This window comes from Pongo pygmaeus, chromosome 10 (assembly GCF_028885625.2).
Source record: "Pongo pygmaeus isolate AG05252 chromosome 10, NHGRI_mPonPyg2-v2.0_pri, whole genome shotgun sequence".
In the NCBI taxonomy this organism is placed as follows: domain Eukaryota; kingdom Metazoa; phylum Chordata; class Mammalia; order Primates; family Hominidae; genus Pongo; species Pongo pygmaeus.
Window position 1 is genome coordinate 22,031,526 of NC_072383.2, and position 20,771 is coordinate 22,052,296.

The window sequence follows — 20,771 nt, forward strand, 5'->3', positions numbered from 1 at the left end:
GTCTAGTTGAAAAGAAGCTGAGGGTTTCAAAATGTGGGGTGAAATTTATACATTACCTTCCTTCTTTCAGTATGGTTCCTGGTGTCCCCCCCAGGACAGAGACCCTCTGTTTAACCCTCACCAGAGACTAAACCCACCCCCTTCTGTAGGGTGTGAGAAGGGCAGTCACTTGGCTTCAGGGAGTGTAGAAGGTATCAGAGGGGTCTAAAAGTGCCTTATATTTGACCCAGTCCTTATGTTTTTGTCTCCTCCTTGATCTTTTCTTCCAGAGGCCCCTGGCATTGCCAGTTTTTGAGGTTTGGGATAGAAATGGGGAATTCTCTGTTGAAATTAGGTCGTTTCTCACCTTTCTTCACTGCTCACTTAGACTTTTCTTGGGACTTTTTTTTTTTTTTTTTTTTTAGATGGAGTTTCACTCTTATTGTCCAGGCTGGAGTGCAATGGCATGATCTTGGCTCACTGCAACCTTCACCACCCAGGTTCAAGTGATTCTCCTGCCTCAGCCTCCCAAGTAGCTGGGATTACAGGCATCCGCCACCACACACGGCTAATTTTTGTATTTTAAATAGAGTTGGGGTTTAACCATGTTGGTCAGGCTGGTCTCGAACTCCCGACCTTAGGTGATCCACCCAACTCGGCCTCCCAAAGTGCTGGGATTACAGGCGTGAGCCACGGTGTCTGGCCTTTTTCTTGGTACTTTTCAACGCTTATCCCATTTTCTGGCTTCCAAGATGGCTTTGCTGTTCTCCCCTCTCTAGTTCTTTTTAAACTGCCTCATGTATTTTTACACTTTTTGGTTTGTTTGTTTGTTTTTTTTTTGGGATGGAGTTTCTCTCTTGTTGCACAGGCTGGAGTGCAGTGGTGCGATCTCTGCTCACTGCAGCCTCCACCTCCTGGGATCAAGCGATTCTCCAGCCTCAGCCTCCTGAGTAGCTGGGATTACAGGTGCATGCCACCATGTCCAGCTAATTTCTGTATTTTTAGTAGAGACAAGTTGGCCAGGCTCGTCTCGAACTCCTGACCTCAGATGATCACCCACCTCAGCCTCCCACAATGCTGGGATAATAGGCGTGAGCCACCACGCCTGGCTTTTTTACACTTTTTTTGTTTTTTTGCCTTTTTCCCCCCCTTCTGTGTGGAGAACGGGGTCTTGTTGTATTTCCCAAGCAGGTCTTGAACTCCTGGGCTCAAGCTTTCCTCACACCTGTGTCTTCCTAAGAGCTGGGATTCCAGGCATGAGCCACCGTGCCCGGCTAAACTGGTTCATGTATTTTTGTAAAGTCTTTTACTGTTATTTTGGTAAGGTTTAGGAAGGAAGAGAGCTAAATGCATGCACTCAGCCTGCTATCTTCTCATGGGAATTCTCTCATGCCTTCTTTTACAGAGAAGCGATAATAATAATCATGGATTTTTATTATATGCTTCCTATAAAGCTCAGGGCTTTACAGAAATATTCTCAGTTAATCTTTACCACAAACCTACAAGGTGGACAGGACCAGCTTAGGAATTTTAAAATTAAGCCCTGAAACTATTAAGGTGCAGGCATATGTCATCAAAAAAAATTAAATTATAAAGTAAAGAAGGCTGACAAAATTGTTTTTGTTTTTGCTTTTTTTAGAGACAGGGTCTTGCTCTGTTGCCCAGGCTGGAGTGTAATGGTGCGATTATAACTCACTGCAACCTCAAACTCCTGGGTTCAGCAATCCTGCCTCAGCTTCCCAAGTAGCTGAGACTACAGAGATGCACCACCATGCTCAGCTAATTAAAAAAAAAAAAAAAAAGTGTTTTTTTTTTGTTTGTTTTGAGACGGAGTTTAACCCCTGTCACCCAGGCTGGAGTGCAATGGCGCGATCTCAGCTCACTGCAACCTCCACCCCCCGGGTTCAAGTGATTCTCCTGCCTCAGCCTCCTGACTAGCTGGGATTACAGGTGCACGCCACCATGCCCAGCTAATTTTTGTACTTTTAGTAGAGATGGTGTTTCACTGTGTTGACCAGACTCCTGACCTCAGGTGCTCCTGAGCTCCTGACCTCAGGTGATCCACCCACCTTGGCCTTCCAAAGTGCTGGGATTACAGGCATGAGCCACCGTGCCCAGCCTTTTTTATTTTTGAGACAGGTTCTCACTGTCACCCAGGCTAGAGTGCAGTGGCAAGAACACAGCTCACTGCAGGCTTGACCTCCTAGGCTCCAGTGATCTTCTCACCTCAGCTCCCCCAAGTAGCTGGGACTACAGCCACGTACCACCACACCCGGCTAATTTTTGTATTTTTTGTTGTGACGGGATTTCACCATGTTGCCCAGACTGGTCTTAAACTCCTGAGCTCAAGTGATCCACCTGCCTAGGCTTCTCAAAGTGCTGGGATTACAGGTGTGAGCCCACCGTGCCTAGTGAAAAAACTTTTTTTTTTTTTTAAGAGATAAGGTCTTAGTGTGTTGCCCAGGCTGGTTTCTCATTCCCGGCCTCAAGTGATCCTCCTGCCTTGACCTCCCAAAGTGCTGGGATTATGGGCATGAGCCACCGTGCCCAGCCTAAAGTTGCTATTTTTCCCATGATGTTTATCTTGGTGGTGCTTATGAAATGGCAACTATGGCATTCCTCCTCCTCGTGCATGCCTGCGTGGTGTGCCCTCGGCATATGCTTACAAGGTTTATTGGGTGATCCAACGCTAGCCGCAAGAGCTATTATTAGCCCCCTTTGACAGCTGGGAAAACAGACTCAGAGGAGTGGAGAACTTGCTGAAGATTTGTTAAGTGTCAGAGCTAAATATACACTTGGATTATCCTGACTCCAAAGCCAGAGCCCTGCTGGTCAGTCGGTGACACCGGGCAACCACAGGGATCCCCCTCAATCCTACGGAAAGCTGTCTACTGTCTTTCATCTCAGAGTGTTGACGGCTCAAAGCTTAGGAGGCTGGAGCTGAGTTCGATAAATGAACGTGATGAATAGGAGAAAAGCACCATTAAAGCCCTCTAGACAAGAACCACTTTGGATCCCCTCCATGGGTCCCTGGGTTGTAGGAGAGGCAGGAAAGCAGGTAAGATTCCATTCTGAGCCTCTGCACTTGCCCTGTGCGAGATAGCCACAAGTAATGTTTTGTCCTCACCTCATTAGCAACAAATGGCCATTCTCAGGGGATTATAAAAAGAAATAACAGCCAGGCTTTATCAGCTTGGGGCTCTTGGCTAAGTCCTCTCTAAGCTTAAGACAACTCTGCAGGTGGAGTGGTCCGAACGACTTTCTCCACTTTGCAAGTTCCCACACTGGGCTGTATCCCTCTGCCTGAGATTGGCAGCCCCTTGGGGGCTGGTTTCTGCTCACCCAACTCCCCTGAGGCTGCTCCCCAGTAGAGGCAGAGAGAGGAAGGGCACTGATGTCCTCAGGGCCCCTGCAATAGGTCAGGACCTGGGTTCACTGCTCCATCAATCCCACATTGCTCGGCCCTCACTAGCACCACACGGGGTGGGTGGCAGCCTCCCCATTTGATCGATGAGGAAATCTCAGCACACCTACTCGGCCCCAGAACTGAAAGTCAAACCTGGGGAACCGGCTTGGCTGCCCTCAGAATGTTACTCTTCCCTCCGAGGTAGTGTGGTATAGATAGTGTAGTATTCTTGTCCCCATATAACAGAAGAGGAAACTGAGGCCCCCAGAAGGCTAAGGGACTAGCATAGGCCTTGTGTCTTAGCCTGTTAAGGCTGCTATATCAAAATACCATAGACTGGGTGGCTTTTAAACAGATATTTGTTTCTCGTGGTTCTGGAGGCTGGGAAGTCCAAGATCAAGCTTGGTGTCTGGTGACGGCCTAGTAGTGCCTTCTTGCTGCGTCTCACATGGTGGAAGGGACCTGCTAGCTCTCTGGGTCTCTCCCCCCATGAGGATTGAACCCCCATGATCTCATCACCTCCCAAAGGCCCCACCTCCTAATATCATCACTTTAGGGGTGAGGATTCCAGCATATGAATTTGAGGGAGACATGAGCATTCAGACCATGACACCTTGTAATCAGAAAGGGGTTAAATATCCTTGGTTGAATATCCTGTCCTGCCGATTCAGAATCACTGCTGTCTGTAACCTCTTCCCTAAATCACTATTTTAGATGATGATGATGATGATAAAGATGATATTAATGGCAATTACTAAGCTCTTAACTGTGCTATGGGTAATTTTAAGCTCTTTCTGAATCCAGTGTGTTTTAATCATCTTCATGCCCTTGAAAGGTATGGATTTTTGTCGATTTCCCTGGTGAGGAAACGGGCCCTGGGGGCAGAGGTGATAGGGTGGAGCCAAGAAGTAATTCCCAGCTGTTTCCCTGCAGAGGCAGTGCTGCTACAAACATATCTCCAGGAAGGGGTACAGCCAAATGCTTCTCTGTCTCTTGTGGGTTTTGCAGTGGCTGAGACTTGAGGGGGGACTGTGTGTGGGAATGAATGGCTCTGTCTGACTCAGTCTTTACAGAGGTGCTAGGAGTATCTGTTTGGTGCTCTGACTAATCATGAAAAGTTCACGTTTTTATTTTTATTTTATTTTTATTTTTGGTACCCATGGTGCATTACAGGGAGGGAGACAGCAAAGGAGATTTATTTTTTAAAAAATAGTAAATATTGGCCAGGCACAGTGGTTCACACCTATAATCTCAGCACTTTGGGAGGCAGAGGCAGGCAGATCATCTGAGGTCAGGAGTTCGAGACCAGCCTGGCCAATGTAGTGAAACCCCATCACTACTAAAAATACAAAACCTTAGCCAGGCATGGTGGTGGGCGACTATAATCCCAGCTACTTGGGAGGCTGAGGCAGGAGAATCGCTTGAACCTGGGAGGCAGAGGTTGCAGTGAGCCGAGATTGCCCCACTGCACTCCAGCCTGAGCAACAACAGCAAAACTCCGTCTCAAAAAAAAAAAAGTAAATATTAAATTGAAAAAGGGACATACTTAAGGGAGTGAACTTGAAAAGCCCCAGCTGACACTTGGCAACACCTTCCTTGTTTGTTTTGGGCTTTTTTTGAGACAGGGTCTCACTCTGTTGCCCAGGCTGGAGTGTAGTGATGTGATCTCTGCTCACCTGAGCCTCAGCCTCTCCAGGCTCAGGTGATCCTCCCACCTCAGCCTCCAGAGTAGCTGCATACAGGCATGCACCAGTACAACTGGCTAATTTTTGTATTTTTTGTGGAGATGAGGTTTTGCTATGTTGTTCAGGCTGGCCTTGAACTCCTGAGCTCAAGTGATCCACCCACCTCGGCTTCCCACAGTGCTGGGATTATAGGCGTGAGCCGCAGTGCCTGGCCAGCACCTTCCTTTTTAAATTGCATGTGTCAGCCACCTCCCTCGGTGTCCTTCCAGGCTCTGGGGAGTCTGGCTCCCCATTCTCTTGTTTATCCAACAGTATTTTTTTGTGAGACAAGGCCTTGCCCTGTTGCCCGGGCTGGAGTGGAGTGGCACACTCATAGCTCACTCCAGCCTCCAACTCCTGGGTTCAGGTGATCCTCCCCTCTCAGCCTCCCAAGTAGCTGGGACCACAGGTGCAGATCATCACACCTGGCTAATTTTTTGATTTTTTGTAGAGATGGGGTCTCATTATGTTGCCCAGGCTGGTCTCGAACTCCTGGCCTCAAGCAGTCCTCCCACCTCGGCCTCCCAAAGTGCTGGAATTACAGATGTGACCCACCACGCCCAGTCATTCTAACGATATTGATTATTAGATGTTGCCCTAGACACAGCCTACTGTGCGTATGTGTAAATATGAATTGAATCATCCCACAAGTAGCTGCTAAGAAGACGAGGTCCAGGGAGTGAGGAAGTGTAGTCCTGGGGGCCTTGGGAGGACAGGGGAGGCCTCCTTGGAAGGTGAATTGTAGGCTTGACTAGGGAACTTGATATAGGTTCTATGAGGCTGCTGGGGCTGGAGCAGAGAGAAGAGGGAGAATGTAGGAGGTAGGAGTGGAGGCCCAAGAGGGAGGGTGTTGGTTTTCCTGTCTCCCACACCCCTTCACTGGCCAGTTCTGCTTTCATGTTTTTATTTATTTTATTTTTTTAGAGACAGAGTTTCACTCTGTCACCCAAGCTAGAGTGCAGTGGCACAATAATAGCTCCTGTAACCTCGAACTCCTAGGCTCAAGCAATTTTCCTGCCTCAGCCTTCCAAATAGCTGGGGCTACAGGCACACACCTCCGTGCCCAGCTAATTAAAAAACAATTTTTTTTTCATAGAGATAGAGGTCTCACTTTGAATCTCAAACTCCTTGCCTCAAGCAATCCTTCTGCCTCCGCCTCCCAAAGCACTGGGATTACAGGCATGAGCTCCTATGCCTAGCCCAGTTCTGCTTTTAAAATACCAGGGCTTCCTGTAGGTTTGGAAAATACCTGTTGGGTTGCAGCACAGGCTCTCAAAGTATCTCTTCTTACTCAGCATCTCATCCTAACCAACTCTGCCAGGAGAGTAGAGTGGGGAGATGAAGGCTGGAGAAAGAGAAGGGCCCTCACTTACAGAGTGGCTTAGGGCATGAGCTTTGGAGCTGGGTTCAACTCCCAGCTCTGTCCCGGCTATTACTTTGTGCCTCAGTTTCCTCATTTGTCCCGTGAGGATGATGACTGTGCCTACTCCAGTTGTTATAAGGGTAATTTGGTCAGTGTGTAGGGACACAGTACATGGACAGGACAAGTTCAACAGGCATTAGCAGTCAGCTACCGAGGACCCACCGTCAAGGGCCATGCAGTGGCGACGTTCACAGTCACATCACAGAAGATCCAGAGCATCTGGCATCTGCCTCCGTGCGGGGCATTATGCAGAGAGCCACTTTTCTACAGGTAATGGAGGCTGAGACCTTTCTTCCTTACTAGCCCAGGGGTATTGATGGCCCTGCAGAGACGGATTTTGATTACCTCTCACTGGATCCCCCAGCAGCCTGTTACCAGAAAGAAGGGCAGATGCAGGGAGCCTGGGTGTGTGCTCAGTCCCCGCTGGGTTTTCTCCTTTTATGGTCAGCCTGCAGTGCTCTGGCTCCCCAGCCAGAATCCACCAGCTTGTGTTTGGGCTTGGGCCGAAATAGCTGGTCTGTGGGGAGCTGGGTACCTCCTGGGAGTCCTCAGGCCCACAGTGGGGGAGGAACTGCTGAAGCCCTTTATCTTCTCAGGAAACGTGCCTGGGGTCTTGCACATCCAAGGCTGGATGGGGAGTCTGGGGAGGAGGAAGGGAGAGAGGCACGTTTAAGGATGGGGTGTGAGGTGACATGAGCCCCAGGGATCTGGGCTGGGAAGCTCAGCCCCAGGCGGGTCCTGATGACGGCGGCCACCCCCAGCTCCAGCCTTCCCAGCCTCCACGAAGGCTCAGTACTGTGTCCCTGCCCACTTCGGAGCTTCTGTCCCAGGCCCTCTGCTTGGGATGCTCTGCCTCGACCTCTCCCCAGGAGATTCTTTCACATTTTTCTTAATGCTGTTCAGTGGTCACCTCTGCCGTGAAGGCTTCCTGTCTTGCTCAGGTGGTGTCAAACAAACAAACAAACAAAAAACTTCACATCTATAGCACTTGGGTTCACATCTATCATAGCATCACTCATCTCTTACAGTCATTTCTTTGCCCATCTGACCCCCACCCTGGGTCATGAACTTCTCAAAAGCAAGGATAAGCAAGTCATGAAGCCCGGTGCATTGGCTTGAGCCTGTAATTTCAGTTACTTGGGAGGCGAAGGCGAAAGGATCACTTGAGGCCAGGAGTTTGAGACCAGCCTGGGTAATATAGTAAGGCCCTGTCTCTACAAAAAAAAAATGGAAAAAAAAAAAAACCATTAGCCAGGCGTAGTGGCATACACCTGTAGTCCCAGCTGCTCAGGAGGCTGAGATGGGAGGATCTGTTAGCCCAGGAGTTCCAGACTGCAGTGAGCTATGATCGTGCTACTGCACTCCAGCCTGGGCATCAGAGTGACACCTCATCTCTTAAAAAAGAAAAGAAATAAAAAGCAGATCTTATTGACTTTTGTGCTTTCAGTACCTGGCTCAGGACTCGTTTGTTGAGTGAATATGTGAACACGTGAATATGCATTTTCCATTGCTTCTACCTCGGTTGCCTCTCTGAGCCAGAGAGCAATTCAAAGTAACAAGCATTTCCTGAGCACCTACTATGTGTCAGGCATTGTTCCTTGTACCTGGGATCAGGCACAGCCCTTGACCTTCAGGAGCTCATTGGTTCATGGGAAAAGCATTAAAAACAAACAATTTTGTAATTGTTGGAAACCTAATAGATCTGCGTGAAGTGGAAGAAGCCAGATTTATAACGATTCAGAGGTGGTATAAAATGAACATCTTTTTAAGAAAGCTTTATGCAGTATAATTTAAATAAATTCATTTTAAGGATACAATTCACACCTAAATTACTTTGCAGCTATGTCTGCATAACTGTCTAAATTCACTAGTAGTTTACACGGTTATGCAGCCATCGCTGCAATATAATTTTATATTTCTATCATCCCCCAAAGAAATCTTGTGCACATTTTTTTGTCACTCCATATTCCTACCCGCAGCTCCTGGCAGCCACAAATTCACAAATCTACTTTGTATCTCTATGGATTTGCCTATTCTGGACGTTTCATATAAATGGAATCATATGTGACCTTTTGTGGCTGGCTTTTTTTTTTTTTTTTTTTTTGAGACAGAGTCTTGCTCTGTCGCCCAGGCTGGAGTGCAGTGGTACGTTCTTGGCTCACCACAACCTCTGCCTCCTGGGTTCAAGTGATTCTCCTGCCTCAGCCTCCCGAGTAGCTGGGACTATAGGCACATGCCACCATACCTGGCTAATTTCTGTATTTTTAGTAGAGACGGGGTTTCACTATGTTGGCCAGGCTGGTCTTGAACTCCTGACCTCGTGATCTGCCCACCTCAGCCTCCCAAAGTGCTGGGATTACAGGTGTGAGCCACCGCGCCCAGCCGGCTAGCTTCTTTCACTTAGTATAATGTTGTCAGGGTTCATCCACATTGTATCATGGATTCATACTATTTATATATTTTTTAAGACAGGGTCTGTCTCTGTCACCCCGGCTGGAGTACCGTGGCGCAATCTTGGCTTACTACAACCTCCACCTCCTGGGCTCAAGCCATTGTCCCACCTCAGCCTCTTGAGTAGCTGAGACCACAGGGATGTACCACTATGCCCGGCTAATGTTTGCATTTTTTTTTGTAGAGACAGGGTTTCACCATGTTGCCCAGGCTGGTTTTGGACTCCTGGGCTCAAGCAATCCACTTGCCTCAGCTTCCCAAAGTGCTGGAATTTCAGGCATGAGCCATGGCGCCCGGCCATAACATCCTTTCTTTTCATGGCTGAATACTATCCCACTGTCTGGGTAGACCACATTTTGTTTATCCATTTACCCATTGATGAACATTAGGTTGTTGCTATTTTTTGGATATTATGAATAATGTAAAGTCCATAATTGTTCCCAATATGGAAAAGAAAAACAAGAAAAACTCTGAATGCCATATCATAGATAGATGGCCTGTTATCATTCCATATCATCTGCACCTTTTTCCACCAAAATGTTTTGAGACATTTGTTAAATAAGGATCACAATGACGATAATTACTAAAATGGAGAGAACCTGTGGACCGTGGGAGCCACTAGGCCACGTGACACTCACATTTATAGAATTAGAGAAAGGCACTCTAATTTTTCTCAAAGCACTTTTCCTCCATCTGCTGAACGATTATTAAAATAAATACACACATCTACAATGACCAATGCAAATAGTTTCTCCATAGAGTTATGCAGTCTACAACATGCACTACTGTCCATGGCCATCATGCAGGTAGGAGATCAAGTGGAACAGTCTCCAACTCAGCTCTAGAAAAGTGCAGAGTTAGAGACGGTATCATGGAAGAGTTGACTCCCAAGATGATGTTTCAAATACAGATTAGGGTATATACCCAGAGAACTGAAAAGGTACTCAAACTAAAGCTTGTACAGGAATGTTCATAGCAGCACTATGCAGAATAGCCGAAAGGTGGAAATAACTCAAACGTCTGTCAATTGTTGAATGGATAAGCAAAATATGATCTATCCATACAATGTGATATGACTCAGCCACAAATAGGCATGAAGTCTGGGACCTGCTACAACATGGATGAACTTCAACCACATGCCAAGTGAAAGAAGTCAGACACGAAAGGCCACACATGTTATAATCCCATTTATGCAAAAATATCTAGAATAGGTAAGTCCACAGAGACAGAAAGCAAATTGGTGGTTGCCAGGGCTTATGGGGGAGTGACTGCTTAATGGGTAGAGGGTTTCATTTGGGGGTGACAGACTATTTTAGAACTAGATAAAGGTGGTAGTTATGTAACATTGTGAATGTACTAAACGCCCCTGAATTATGCACTTTATTTACTTTTTTATTTTCGTTACTATTTTTTGAGATGGAGTCTCCCTCTGTTACCCAGGCTGGAATGCAGTGGCACGATCTCAGCTCACTGCAACCTCCACCTCCCCGGTTCATGTGATTCTCCTGCCTCAGCCTCCTGATTAGCTGGGATTACAGGTGTGCACCACCGCGCCCAGCTAATTTTTGTATTTTTGGTAGAGACGGGGTTTTGCCATGTTGATCTCAAACTCCTGACTTTAGGAGATCCAGCTGCCTCGGCCTCCCAAAGTGCTGGGATTACAGGCATAAGCTACCGCATATTCACTTTAAAATGGTTCATTTTATGTAGTGTAAATTTTACCTCAATGGAAGAAAAAGAGAGAGAGAGAATGGATTAGGCCAGAGGAGAGGTGGTGGTGGGTGCACTGGGCAGAAGAAATCGGCTTTGCAAAGCAAGGAAAGAGTGACACTGCTTTGTACGGCGGAAAACACTGCTTTTGAGTCCAACACAAGCTCAGGCTTGGGGAAGGAATCAGATAAAAAGTTCCAGGATCTCAGAGTTCCCTGTGCTCCACATGGGTTGGCAGACAGCACCCACATGAAGTCCTTCTGCTCGAAACCAGCACCCTGCAAGCTTCCCACGCCTGGAAGTGGTATGTTTCCGATGGGAACGTCAGGCCAGAGGTCTCCCAGCAGCCCCCAGCTCGTAGCCTCGCTGGCAGCTCCCAGGCCTTCTCCTGGAGCCCGCTCCCTCTCCTGGGAGGCCTGTGAGTATCTGAGCCCATAAATCTCTCCTGCTCTGGGCCTAGGATTCACAAGGCTGCCAGGAAAGCCTGCCTCTCTCCCTGAAGGAGTGGATCAACATAGCCCATCTGTCTGTCCATCTCAAAATCTTTCCTTAAGATAGTGGAGGTTGTCTGGGCTGATCCCAGGAGGTTCTCTCTGCCTGGGTTCCAATCACAGGGTACCTGGTTCTTCTATCCTTCAGCCTCTTTTAAAAAATCACTTTTTAGTACTTTGGGAGGCTGAGGCGGGCAGATCACCTGAGGTCAGGAGTTCAAGACCAGCCTGGCCAACATGGTGAAACCCCATCTCTACAAAAAAAACAAAAATTAGCCGGGCGTGGTGGCACGCACCTGTAGTCCCAGCTACTTGGGGGTCTGAGGTGGAAGAATTGCTTGAAACCAGGAGGCAGAGGTTGCAGTGAGCCAAGATCGAGCCACTGCACTCCAGCCTGGGTGATAGAGCGAGACTCCATCTCAGAAAAAAAAAAAAAATAATTAAACTGGTTTCCCATTTTGCTCTGTCCTGGAGTGAATTTCTCCCGCTAAGTGGAAGCTAAAGACACAGATGTCTGTCTGTCTCCAGAGTATAATGGAAAGATTAAAGTTTGATTGATTTTTTCCTGTTTCTTTTTTTTTTCTTTGAGATGGGGACTTGCTCTGTTGCCCAGGCTGGAGTGCAGTGGCGCAATCTCAACTCACTGCAACCTCCATCTCCTGGGTTCAAGCGATTCTCCTGCCTTAGCCTCCCGAGTAGCTGGGATTACAGGTGCCTGCCACCATGCCTGGCTAATTTTTTGTATTTTTAGTAGAGATGGGTTTCACCATGTTGCCCAGGCTGGTTTCGAACTCCTGACCTCAGGTGATCCACCCACCTCAGACTCCCAAAGTGCTGGGATTACAGGTGTAAGCCACCACGCCCAGGCTCCTTTCTCTCATAAATAGGGACACCATTGATTTAGGTCTCACTCCAAGCCAGGATGACCTCATCTCAACATCCTTCTCTTAATTACATCTGCAAGACCCTTATTCTAAATAAAATCACAGGTGGGATACAGTGGCTCACGCCTGTAATCCCAGCACTTTGGGAGGCCGAGGCAGGTGGGTCACTTGAGCCCAGGAGTGTGAAACCAGCCTGGGCAACATAGCAAGACCCAATCTCTACAAAAAATACAAAAATTAGCCGGGCGTGCTGGCATGTGCCTATAGTCCCAGCTACAGGGTAGGCCGAAGAGGGAGGATTGCTTGAGCCTGGCAGGTTGAGGTTGCAGTGAGCTGAGATCACACCACTGTACACCCGCCTGGGTGACAAAGTGAGACCCCATCTCAATCAATTGATTAGTCAATAACATTGCAGTCTGAGGTTCTGAGTGAACATATCTTTTGGGAGTCACAGTTCAACCCACCCCAGTGACCTTGGGCAAGTTGCCTCACTTCTGAACCTCACTCTCCTTATTTGTAAAATGGAGGCAATGCCAGAACCACCCCAGGGGCTGCTGAGAGAATTCAGTGGGTCACTTCAACACAGAAGGAGTTCAGCATACGCCTGCAGTGAAGTGAGTGCTCGGGAGATCAGAGCTGTTAGTGGGATCGTAATGCGGTGGCTCTTTCTTTTCTGTCTTTTTTAAGCTTTGTGGTTATGATGGTTTCCTGAAGAACAATACCGACTCTTTTTCTATTGAGCATTTTTGGTGAGATGAGGAAAAGGTTGTATGTGTTCAAAGCACAAACATAACCCGGATAGAAGTAGAATCAGTGAAAGCAGGTCTTCCTTCTGTCCCTTTTCTCAGTACTTCAGGCTCAGGCCTGTTTGTTGGTTTTTGTTTGTTTGTTTGTTTTGTTTTGTTTTTGGAGTCTCGCTCTGTTGCTCAGGCTGGAGTGTAGTGGCGTGATCTCAGCTCACTGCAACCTCCACCTCCTGGGTTTAAGCAATTCTCCTGCCTCAGCCTCCGGAGTACCTTGGATTACAGGTGCCTGCCACCATGCCCGGCTAATTTTTGTATTTTTAGTAGAGACAGGGTTTCATCATGTTGGCCAGGCTGGTCTTGAACTCCTGACCTCAAGTGATCTGCCCGCCTCAGCCTTCCAAAGTTCTGGGATTATAGGTGTGAGCCACCACGACCATCCCAGGTCTGTTTTTAGAGATAGGGTCTCACTCCATTGCCCAGGCTGGAGTGCAGTGGTGTAATCACAGCTCACTGCAACCTGGAACTCCTTAGCTCAAGGGATCTACTGTCTCAGCCTCCCAAGTAGCTGGGACAAGGGGTACATCCATCACACATAGCTAATTAAAAAAATTTTTTTTCATAGAGACTGGGTCTTGCTATGTTGTCCAGGCTGGTCTGGAACTCCTGGCCTCAAGTGATCCTCCCATCTCAGCCTCCCAAAGTGTTGGGATTATAGGCATGAACCACTGCATCCTGCCTGTATATCTGTCTTTTTAAAACACAAAAGGTATAACACTATGCTACCTCATCTTTTATTTTTAGCTTAATGTATTTTGGATATTTTTCTGTGTCCATCCATAAAGCTCTGCCTGGTTCTTTTCAATGGCTGCCTGTTTTATTTATGTATTTATTTTTTATTTGTTTTTGAAACAGAATCTCGCTCTGTCGCCCAGCCTGGTGTGCAGTGGCGTGATCTCGGCTCACTGCAACCTCCGCCTCCCGAGTTCAAGCAATTTTCCTGCCTCAGCCTTCTGAGTAGCTGGGATTATAAGCATGTGCCATGACACCCAGCTAATTTTTGTATTTTTAGTGGAGATGGGATTTCACCATGTTAGCCAGGCTGGTCTGGAACTCCTGAACTCAAGTGATCCACCCTCCTTGGCCTCCCAAAGTGGTGAGATTACAGGCATGAGCCACTGCACCCGGCCTGCCTATTTTTAAATGTGCCATTATATAAACACACCAGAATTGAAACCCCAGAGTTGACTAGTCTTTAGGCCGTTTGTCTTGAGGATTTCATTCAACCAGGCCACCCAAACATCCATCTATAATCCGAGGGAAGAGAGAGAGAACTGATTGGAGTTGGGCATAGAATCTGAGGAATGTGCCCACCTCCAATCAGCTCTCCCTTAAGATTACAGATGGAAGAAAGAGTCATCTCTTTCACCTTGCCTTCTTCAGTCCCATCCATCATCCCATTCATATTCCCATCCATCCATCCATCCATCCATCCAACTCATTTAACCACCTATACACTCTGTCCTCCCTCCCATTCACCCACCCATCCACTCTCTCATCCACCCACTCATCCTTCCCTCTTCCATCCAACCTTCCATCCACCCACCCACCTACCCATCTACACACCCTTCCCTCCTTTCTTTTTTCTTTCTTCCTGTCTATCCATCCATCCTTCCTTCCTTCTTTCCATCCATCTATTCGTCCATCTACCCACCCACCCACTCATCCATTTGTCTTCCTGTCTCTTTACCTATCCATCTATCCATCCTTCCATCCAGCCATCTATCTACCTATTCACCCAACCTCCCATCCATTTATCCTCCCATCCATTTACCTATCCATCCATTCTTCCATCCACCCATCCTTTCTTCTTTCCTTCTTTCCTTTCTTCCTTCCTTCCACTCACTTACCCATCCACCTCTTCTTCCATCCTCCCATCCATCTACTCATCTATCCATCCATCCATCCATCCACCCATCTTCCCACCCATCTGCCCATCCACCCACCCACCTACTCACCTACTCATCTGCCTATCCACCCTCCCATCCATCTGTCTATTCATCCATCCATCCACCCACCCATCCATCTACCTACCCATCTACCCACCCTTCCATTTACCCATCTACACTTCCTTCCTTCCTTTCTTCCTTCCTTCCATCCACTCATCTTCCCATCCATCTACTCATCCGTCCCTCCATCCATCCATCTAACAAGCATAATTCAGCACCTACCATCTATCTACCAGTACTAGAGATACAATGTTAAACCAAGCCTAGGAGATTTTTGATGAAATGAAGCTTGTGAGAGCTGAGCACTGAACTAGTAGGACTGAAGCCAGGGAGTGGATTTAAGAAATGCTTGTTGCTGTGGCATTGTCTACCAGCAGATATGATGCTGGGATTTCTACACTGTTAGGTGACCACTGAAAGTGTTGGTAACTGTGTTCAGATCTCTCTTTGGGAAGGAAATGAGTCTTCAGAGCCTGGCTCCACCTCAGAGGCCTCTGTAAGAGTAGAAGGTGATGGGTAATGTCTGCTTAATCACGTCTAGTTCTTTTATGACCTCTGTATCTTTTGGGTTTTTCTGGTGGTAAACAAGAGAGACTGACCCTGTCATCTAATAGAGGAAAGGGATTTGTAGGGGAGTATGGAGGAGCTCACAGATGTAGCGGGAACACTGGTAATCAGGCTAGGTAAATGATAGAAACTGGGCTGCTTAGGCCCAGGGGCAGAAAGGAAGTCTGCCTTAGGGCTCTGTCCACCTGCTGTGCTTCCCTGTCCTTGACTGAGCTTGGAGTTTTAGGCCAGAGAGTCTGACCAATGCAGCCTGGAGCACATTCTTACCTCTTTGTTGAAGCTACTTGCGAGGCATTCCCACTAAGACTGTACATGATGGCAGGGGTGATGGGGGAAACCTCAAGGACCACAGGATGCTTCTGAAAGAAGAGGAAATGGATGCTGGATTTACAAAAAAACACAAATGTGCACAATACTATATTACAGATGAAGGAACTGAGGCATGGAGTTTAAGAATATTTGCCCAAGGCCACAGAGCGGAGAAGTGGCTAAGTGGGACCCGGATCTGTATAGATCCAACATCTGCGTTTGGTCCCTAACCTAATCTGGGTGGGGTGGGCCTCCCGGGACACCTCCAGAGCTGATGTGGCTGGATGCTAATGACTCCTGGATCAGTCAGGCTCCAGCATCTTTCTGGGGCTGCCTCTGGGACTTTGGGGCTGCACTTTTGGCTTTGGTCTTGGCCCCTGTGGCCTGGGCAATGAGCCCAGCTGAACTGTTGTCACTTCCAATGAGGCCAGCATGGAGAAGTTTTAGAATGGGAGGGCCCTGGGAGGAGCCGAGTCCAGACCCTTAGCTCAGAGCTCATTTTAATTCATGGCTCTTTTTTCTTTCTGTTTGCAGATCAGGAGGACCAGTCCATTCTATGCACATAAGTGGAACTGCTTTTTATTCTGTTTTTTGTTTGTTTGTGTGTTTGTTTAATCTGGAGTCGAGATCCAACCTATGAAAGAAAAGATCCATGAGTGCAGAGATCTTTGATTTGTTCATGGTTCCAAGTGCCTCTCTTTATACCTGGCACAGTGTAGATGCTCATTAAACATTTGTGATATATGGTCTTCTGTGGAGGCAGGCAAACTTAAACTCTTAATGACACCTGGTATCATTTGGTTCCATACCTCTCCTCCTTCAAAAAACTAGCATTTATTGAACATGTACTCTGTGCCAGGACTTGAACTACAGATTTTATATGCAGAATCTAATCTAATTGCATAACAGCCATCTGCGTTGATAGGGAAGATGTTAAACTATCACTTTAATATTTCACATTTATCAAGCCATAAACACATCAGTGCCATATTTGGTGATTGGTGTCACTGTTTCTTTGAAGACCTAGGTACACAGGCAGAAGATAGTAACTCAATTTTAGAATCATTCAGAGAGTTTTCACTATTGTATTTATATGCAAGTAACATATATTAATATATATTGTTGAGTCATTGACATTGAACTCACAGCCAGCAGCTCTGTGGCTGATGCCTGGATGAAGTTTATCTGATGTGTATTTCTTACATAATGGATATCACAACCTTATTGTGCTTGGAAACATGAGCCAACACTTGAGCACTATGCTGGGGACATTTTAGTATGTGTGCTGCCGAAGGGAGCACATCTGAGGGGACATTTTAAACTGCAAAATAACTAACAAAAAGCCACAAAAATACAAAAAAAGGTGGCACTAAATACACTACAAAAAGGACACTTGTTTACAGTATGAGAGTTGAAACTAGAAGGTAGAGCATTCCCCTGTTCAACCTGAGCTGGGAACGTGTGCATTGAGGGAATTGAATTTTCCTTGCTCTGCACATGTTCACAAATGACCACAAAAGTGCCATGAATATTGATTTTGGGGTTGTAAATAACTTTCAGTAGGTTGGTGAATTTGCAAATATGGAATATGTAAATAATGAGGATAGACTGTGCATATATATATTTACATAATATATAATATGTATTATATTTAATATGTTTATACTCATATATATATATTTTTGAAGGTCTGGAAGCAACTAAAGCTATAATCAACAGAGGTTATTTAAATAAAATATAGCATTTCCAGGTAGCCACTACAAAGAGTGAGGCTGATCTATTTATGCTCAGAGAGAACGCTCTTTATAGATATACTGTTGAGTGGAAAACACAAGGGCAAACCAGCATATGCATAATGTAACCGTGTGTGTCTTTAAAAAGAGCAGGAATGCATGGATGTGCATATGTTTCCTATTTGCATGAAATTATCTGGAAGGACAATTAAAAACTAGTAATAAGAATTGCAGATGGTGATGGATGGTAGGATGGCAATGAACTGTATCGAGAGAAGGTTGAAACAGTTAATAAGTTTGGGGTTGATACAGATAGAAAACCTGGAAACAATAAAACAAAGGCAATTATAAACTCCAGGAAAAACCAAAAGTTGGGATGGAAGGAGAAGTAATCACATTGGACTAAGGAGCCCAGCTGTGCAAGTCTGGAGTATTTATCTAACCAGATTAACTACCTGTGATGGAATTGGCTCTGTAGGGAAAGGGAAGAGGATTAGATGGGAACTGAATTCTCATATTCCATGGTAGGACGTAAACATTTGATGTTTGACAATGAATAGTCTGGATCTAGAGATATAATGCTACCTAGATATGTGGATATAAATGCTAAAACAACCTGCTGACCTGGTTTCCTAGTTTTCTGGCTTCCGGGGGTCACCTGCATTCCTTGGCTCATGGTCCCTTCCTCCGTCTTTAAATCCTGCAGTATGGTATCTTCAAATCTCTTTCTCTGGTCCCCCTACCTCCCTCTTATAAGGCCCAGTACCTTTGTGGTTATATTAGCCCCACCTAGATGATCCAAGACAGTCTCCTCATCTCAAGCAAACATATTCACAGATTCTGAGGATAGGCCATGGACATTCTTGTGGGGGCTGTTTTTCAGCTGACCACAGAGGCATTTGATCCTAGGAGCCAAACCCATGTGTGAGCCACATGTCATCTCCCCAGAAACCAAAATAGTGTTGCTCAACTGCCCTCTGTTGAGTGAATGAATTAAGTGTGGTAACAGAGAGGTGCAGGAAAGAGTAGGACTTTCAGATGGCTTCCTAGCTATGTAGCTATGCATGGATCACTTGACCTCTCTGAGCTGAGCTTATGGAGAGGCTGTGAAGATGAAGAAGAGGCCATCCCGCTCTCATTTCCAGCACCCATGCCATCAGCAGGTGCTGTTTCACCTAAAACAGTGCTGTCCAGCAGAACTTTGTGATGAGCATAAAGTTCACTTAAAATGTTCACTTAAAAGTTCACTTAATTGAGCTCTTAAAAAGTGGCAAGTATATTGCAGAACAGAATTTTTAAGATTATAGTTAATTTAGATAGTGGTTCCTGCCTTGGACAGTGTGATGCTGAAATATTTCTCATCTCTGTCCATTCCTCTGACTCCACCGCCTCTTTCTAGTTCAGGGTCCCATCACCTCTCACCAGGGCCTCTGTAGCAGTCTCTTAAGCTCCCTGCTCCCATTGCTTGCTTGCTTCCTTCCTTCAATAAATATACATTATAAGAATATTCATTCATTATTCATTGAATAAATTTTAATTAACATGCTGTCATAAAGTGTGGATTCCAGAACCTAACCCCTTGGGTTTGAATTCTGGCCCCATCATTGTATAGTTAGTTGTATGCTCTGGGAAACAGGTCAGTTCACTTCTCTGAGCCTCAGTTTCCCCATCTGTAAAATGGGAACAATAAGTGCCCCATTGGGTTGTTGGAAGGATGAAATGAGTCACTACATGTGAAGGACTGAGAAACGGGCCACTGCCCCATGGTGAGCACTTTGTAAGGATCAACTGCTATTGTAGTGAAAGTGCTCACTATTTTTTTTAAATCCTTCCTGCAATCCAGTATCCATCCTGCAGTTTGTTTGTTTGTTTATTTTTGAGATGGAGTTTTGCTCTTGTTGCCCAGGCTAGAGTGCAATGGTGTGATCTTGGCTCACTGCAACCTCCACCTCCCAGGTTCAAGTGATTCTCCTGCCTTAGCCTCCTGAGTAGCTGGGATTACAGGCATGTACCACCACACCTGGCTAATTTTGTATTTTTAGTACAGACAGGGTTTCGCCATGCTGGTCAGGCTGGTCTCGAACTCCTGACCTCAGGTGACCTAGGGAGCCTTCACCTCCCAAGTGCTGGGATTACAGGCATGAGCTGCTGTGCCTGACCCATCCTGCAGTTTGTTGTTGTTGTTGTTTATTTTTTTTGTTGAGACAGTCTCACTCTGTTGCCCAGGCTGGAGTGCAGTGGTGCGATCTTGGCTCACTGCAAACCCCGCCTTCTGGGTTCAAGCAATTCTCCTGCCTCAGCTTCCCGAGTATTATGCCATCATGCCCAGCTAATTTTTGTATTGTTAAGAGAGATGGGTTTTCTCCATGTTGGCCAGCCTGATCTCAAACTCCTGATCTCAGGCGATCCACCCACCTCGGTCAGCCTCCCAAAGTGCTGGGATTACAGGCATGAGCCACTGCACCCAGCCCATCCTGCAGTTCTGATTCTCCCCACACTGGTACTAAAGCCCCGTTCCCCTCCTGAAATGGTTTCCTGCACCCATGAGAATAAAACTCAGATTCCTTACTGTGACTTGGAAGACTGAGTGTGATCCGCTCTTCCCTTATCACTTCCTGCTGTCCCCCTCCCTTGTGGCCCTCCAGCCACACTGGGGGCCATTCTGTCTCATACCTGGGCCCAGCATTTCCCTCCCTTGGACCTCTGTCCATAGTGTTTGCCCTGCCTGGCCCATCCTTCCCTCCATCCTTCTCACAGGGCTCTCTTGTAACTTTCAAGGTTCAGCAACTCCCTGGCTTCCCCATCCACAGCCTCCCCTCTCCTCCCTTCCCCTCGATCTTCTCAGTCATATCACCCCGATGTAGCAATGATATCTCCACCACAAAATATCTTGATTATTTGTTTGTTTACTTGGCTGTTGTGTATCTCCATCTCCTGGAATGCAGCGTTAGCAAGGACTTGGCACACTGCCCACACATGGCCAATGCTGGAGAAGGAGGCCTTAACCGTTGTTAGGGAGGAAATCCCAAAACGATCCAACTTTTATTTGCAAATGCATCCGGTCAGCCCAGAACCACCAACATCTTCGGTCTCTGTATTCAATTTTATTTTGCTTGTGTGAAATTCAGCCAAAGTGACTTGAAGGACCTATAAGTTGACAGCAGGGCTGAGCTTTTAGGCATAGTTGGTGGTTAAGAGAAGCCAGGCTGGAACCAACTGTTTGGTTATGCAGTTAAGAAACTGAAAATTGGCCGGGCGCCGTGGATCACGCCTGTAATCCCAGCACTTTGGGAGGCTGAGGCGGGTGGATCACGAGGTCAGGAGTTTGAGACCATCCTGGCT

General features: G+C 46.7%; 1 protein-coding gene across 1 annotated transcript in view; it reads left to right on the forward strand.

The window, feature by feature from the left end:
* LOC129009332 (myosin-11-like) overlaps positions 1-20,771 on the forward strand; it is a 144,667-nt gene that overhangs the window by 23,900 nt on the left and 99,996 nt on the right. The window contains 1 exon segment of the mRNA XM_054442080.2: positions 16,231-16,282. Within this exon segment, the coding sequence (XP_054298055.1) occupies positions 16,231-16,282 (52 nt within the window).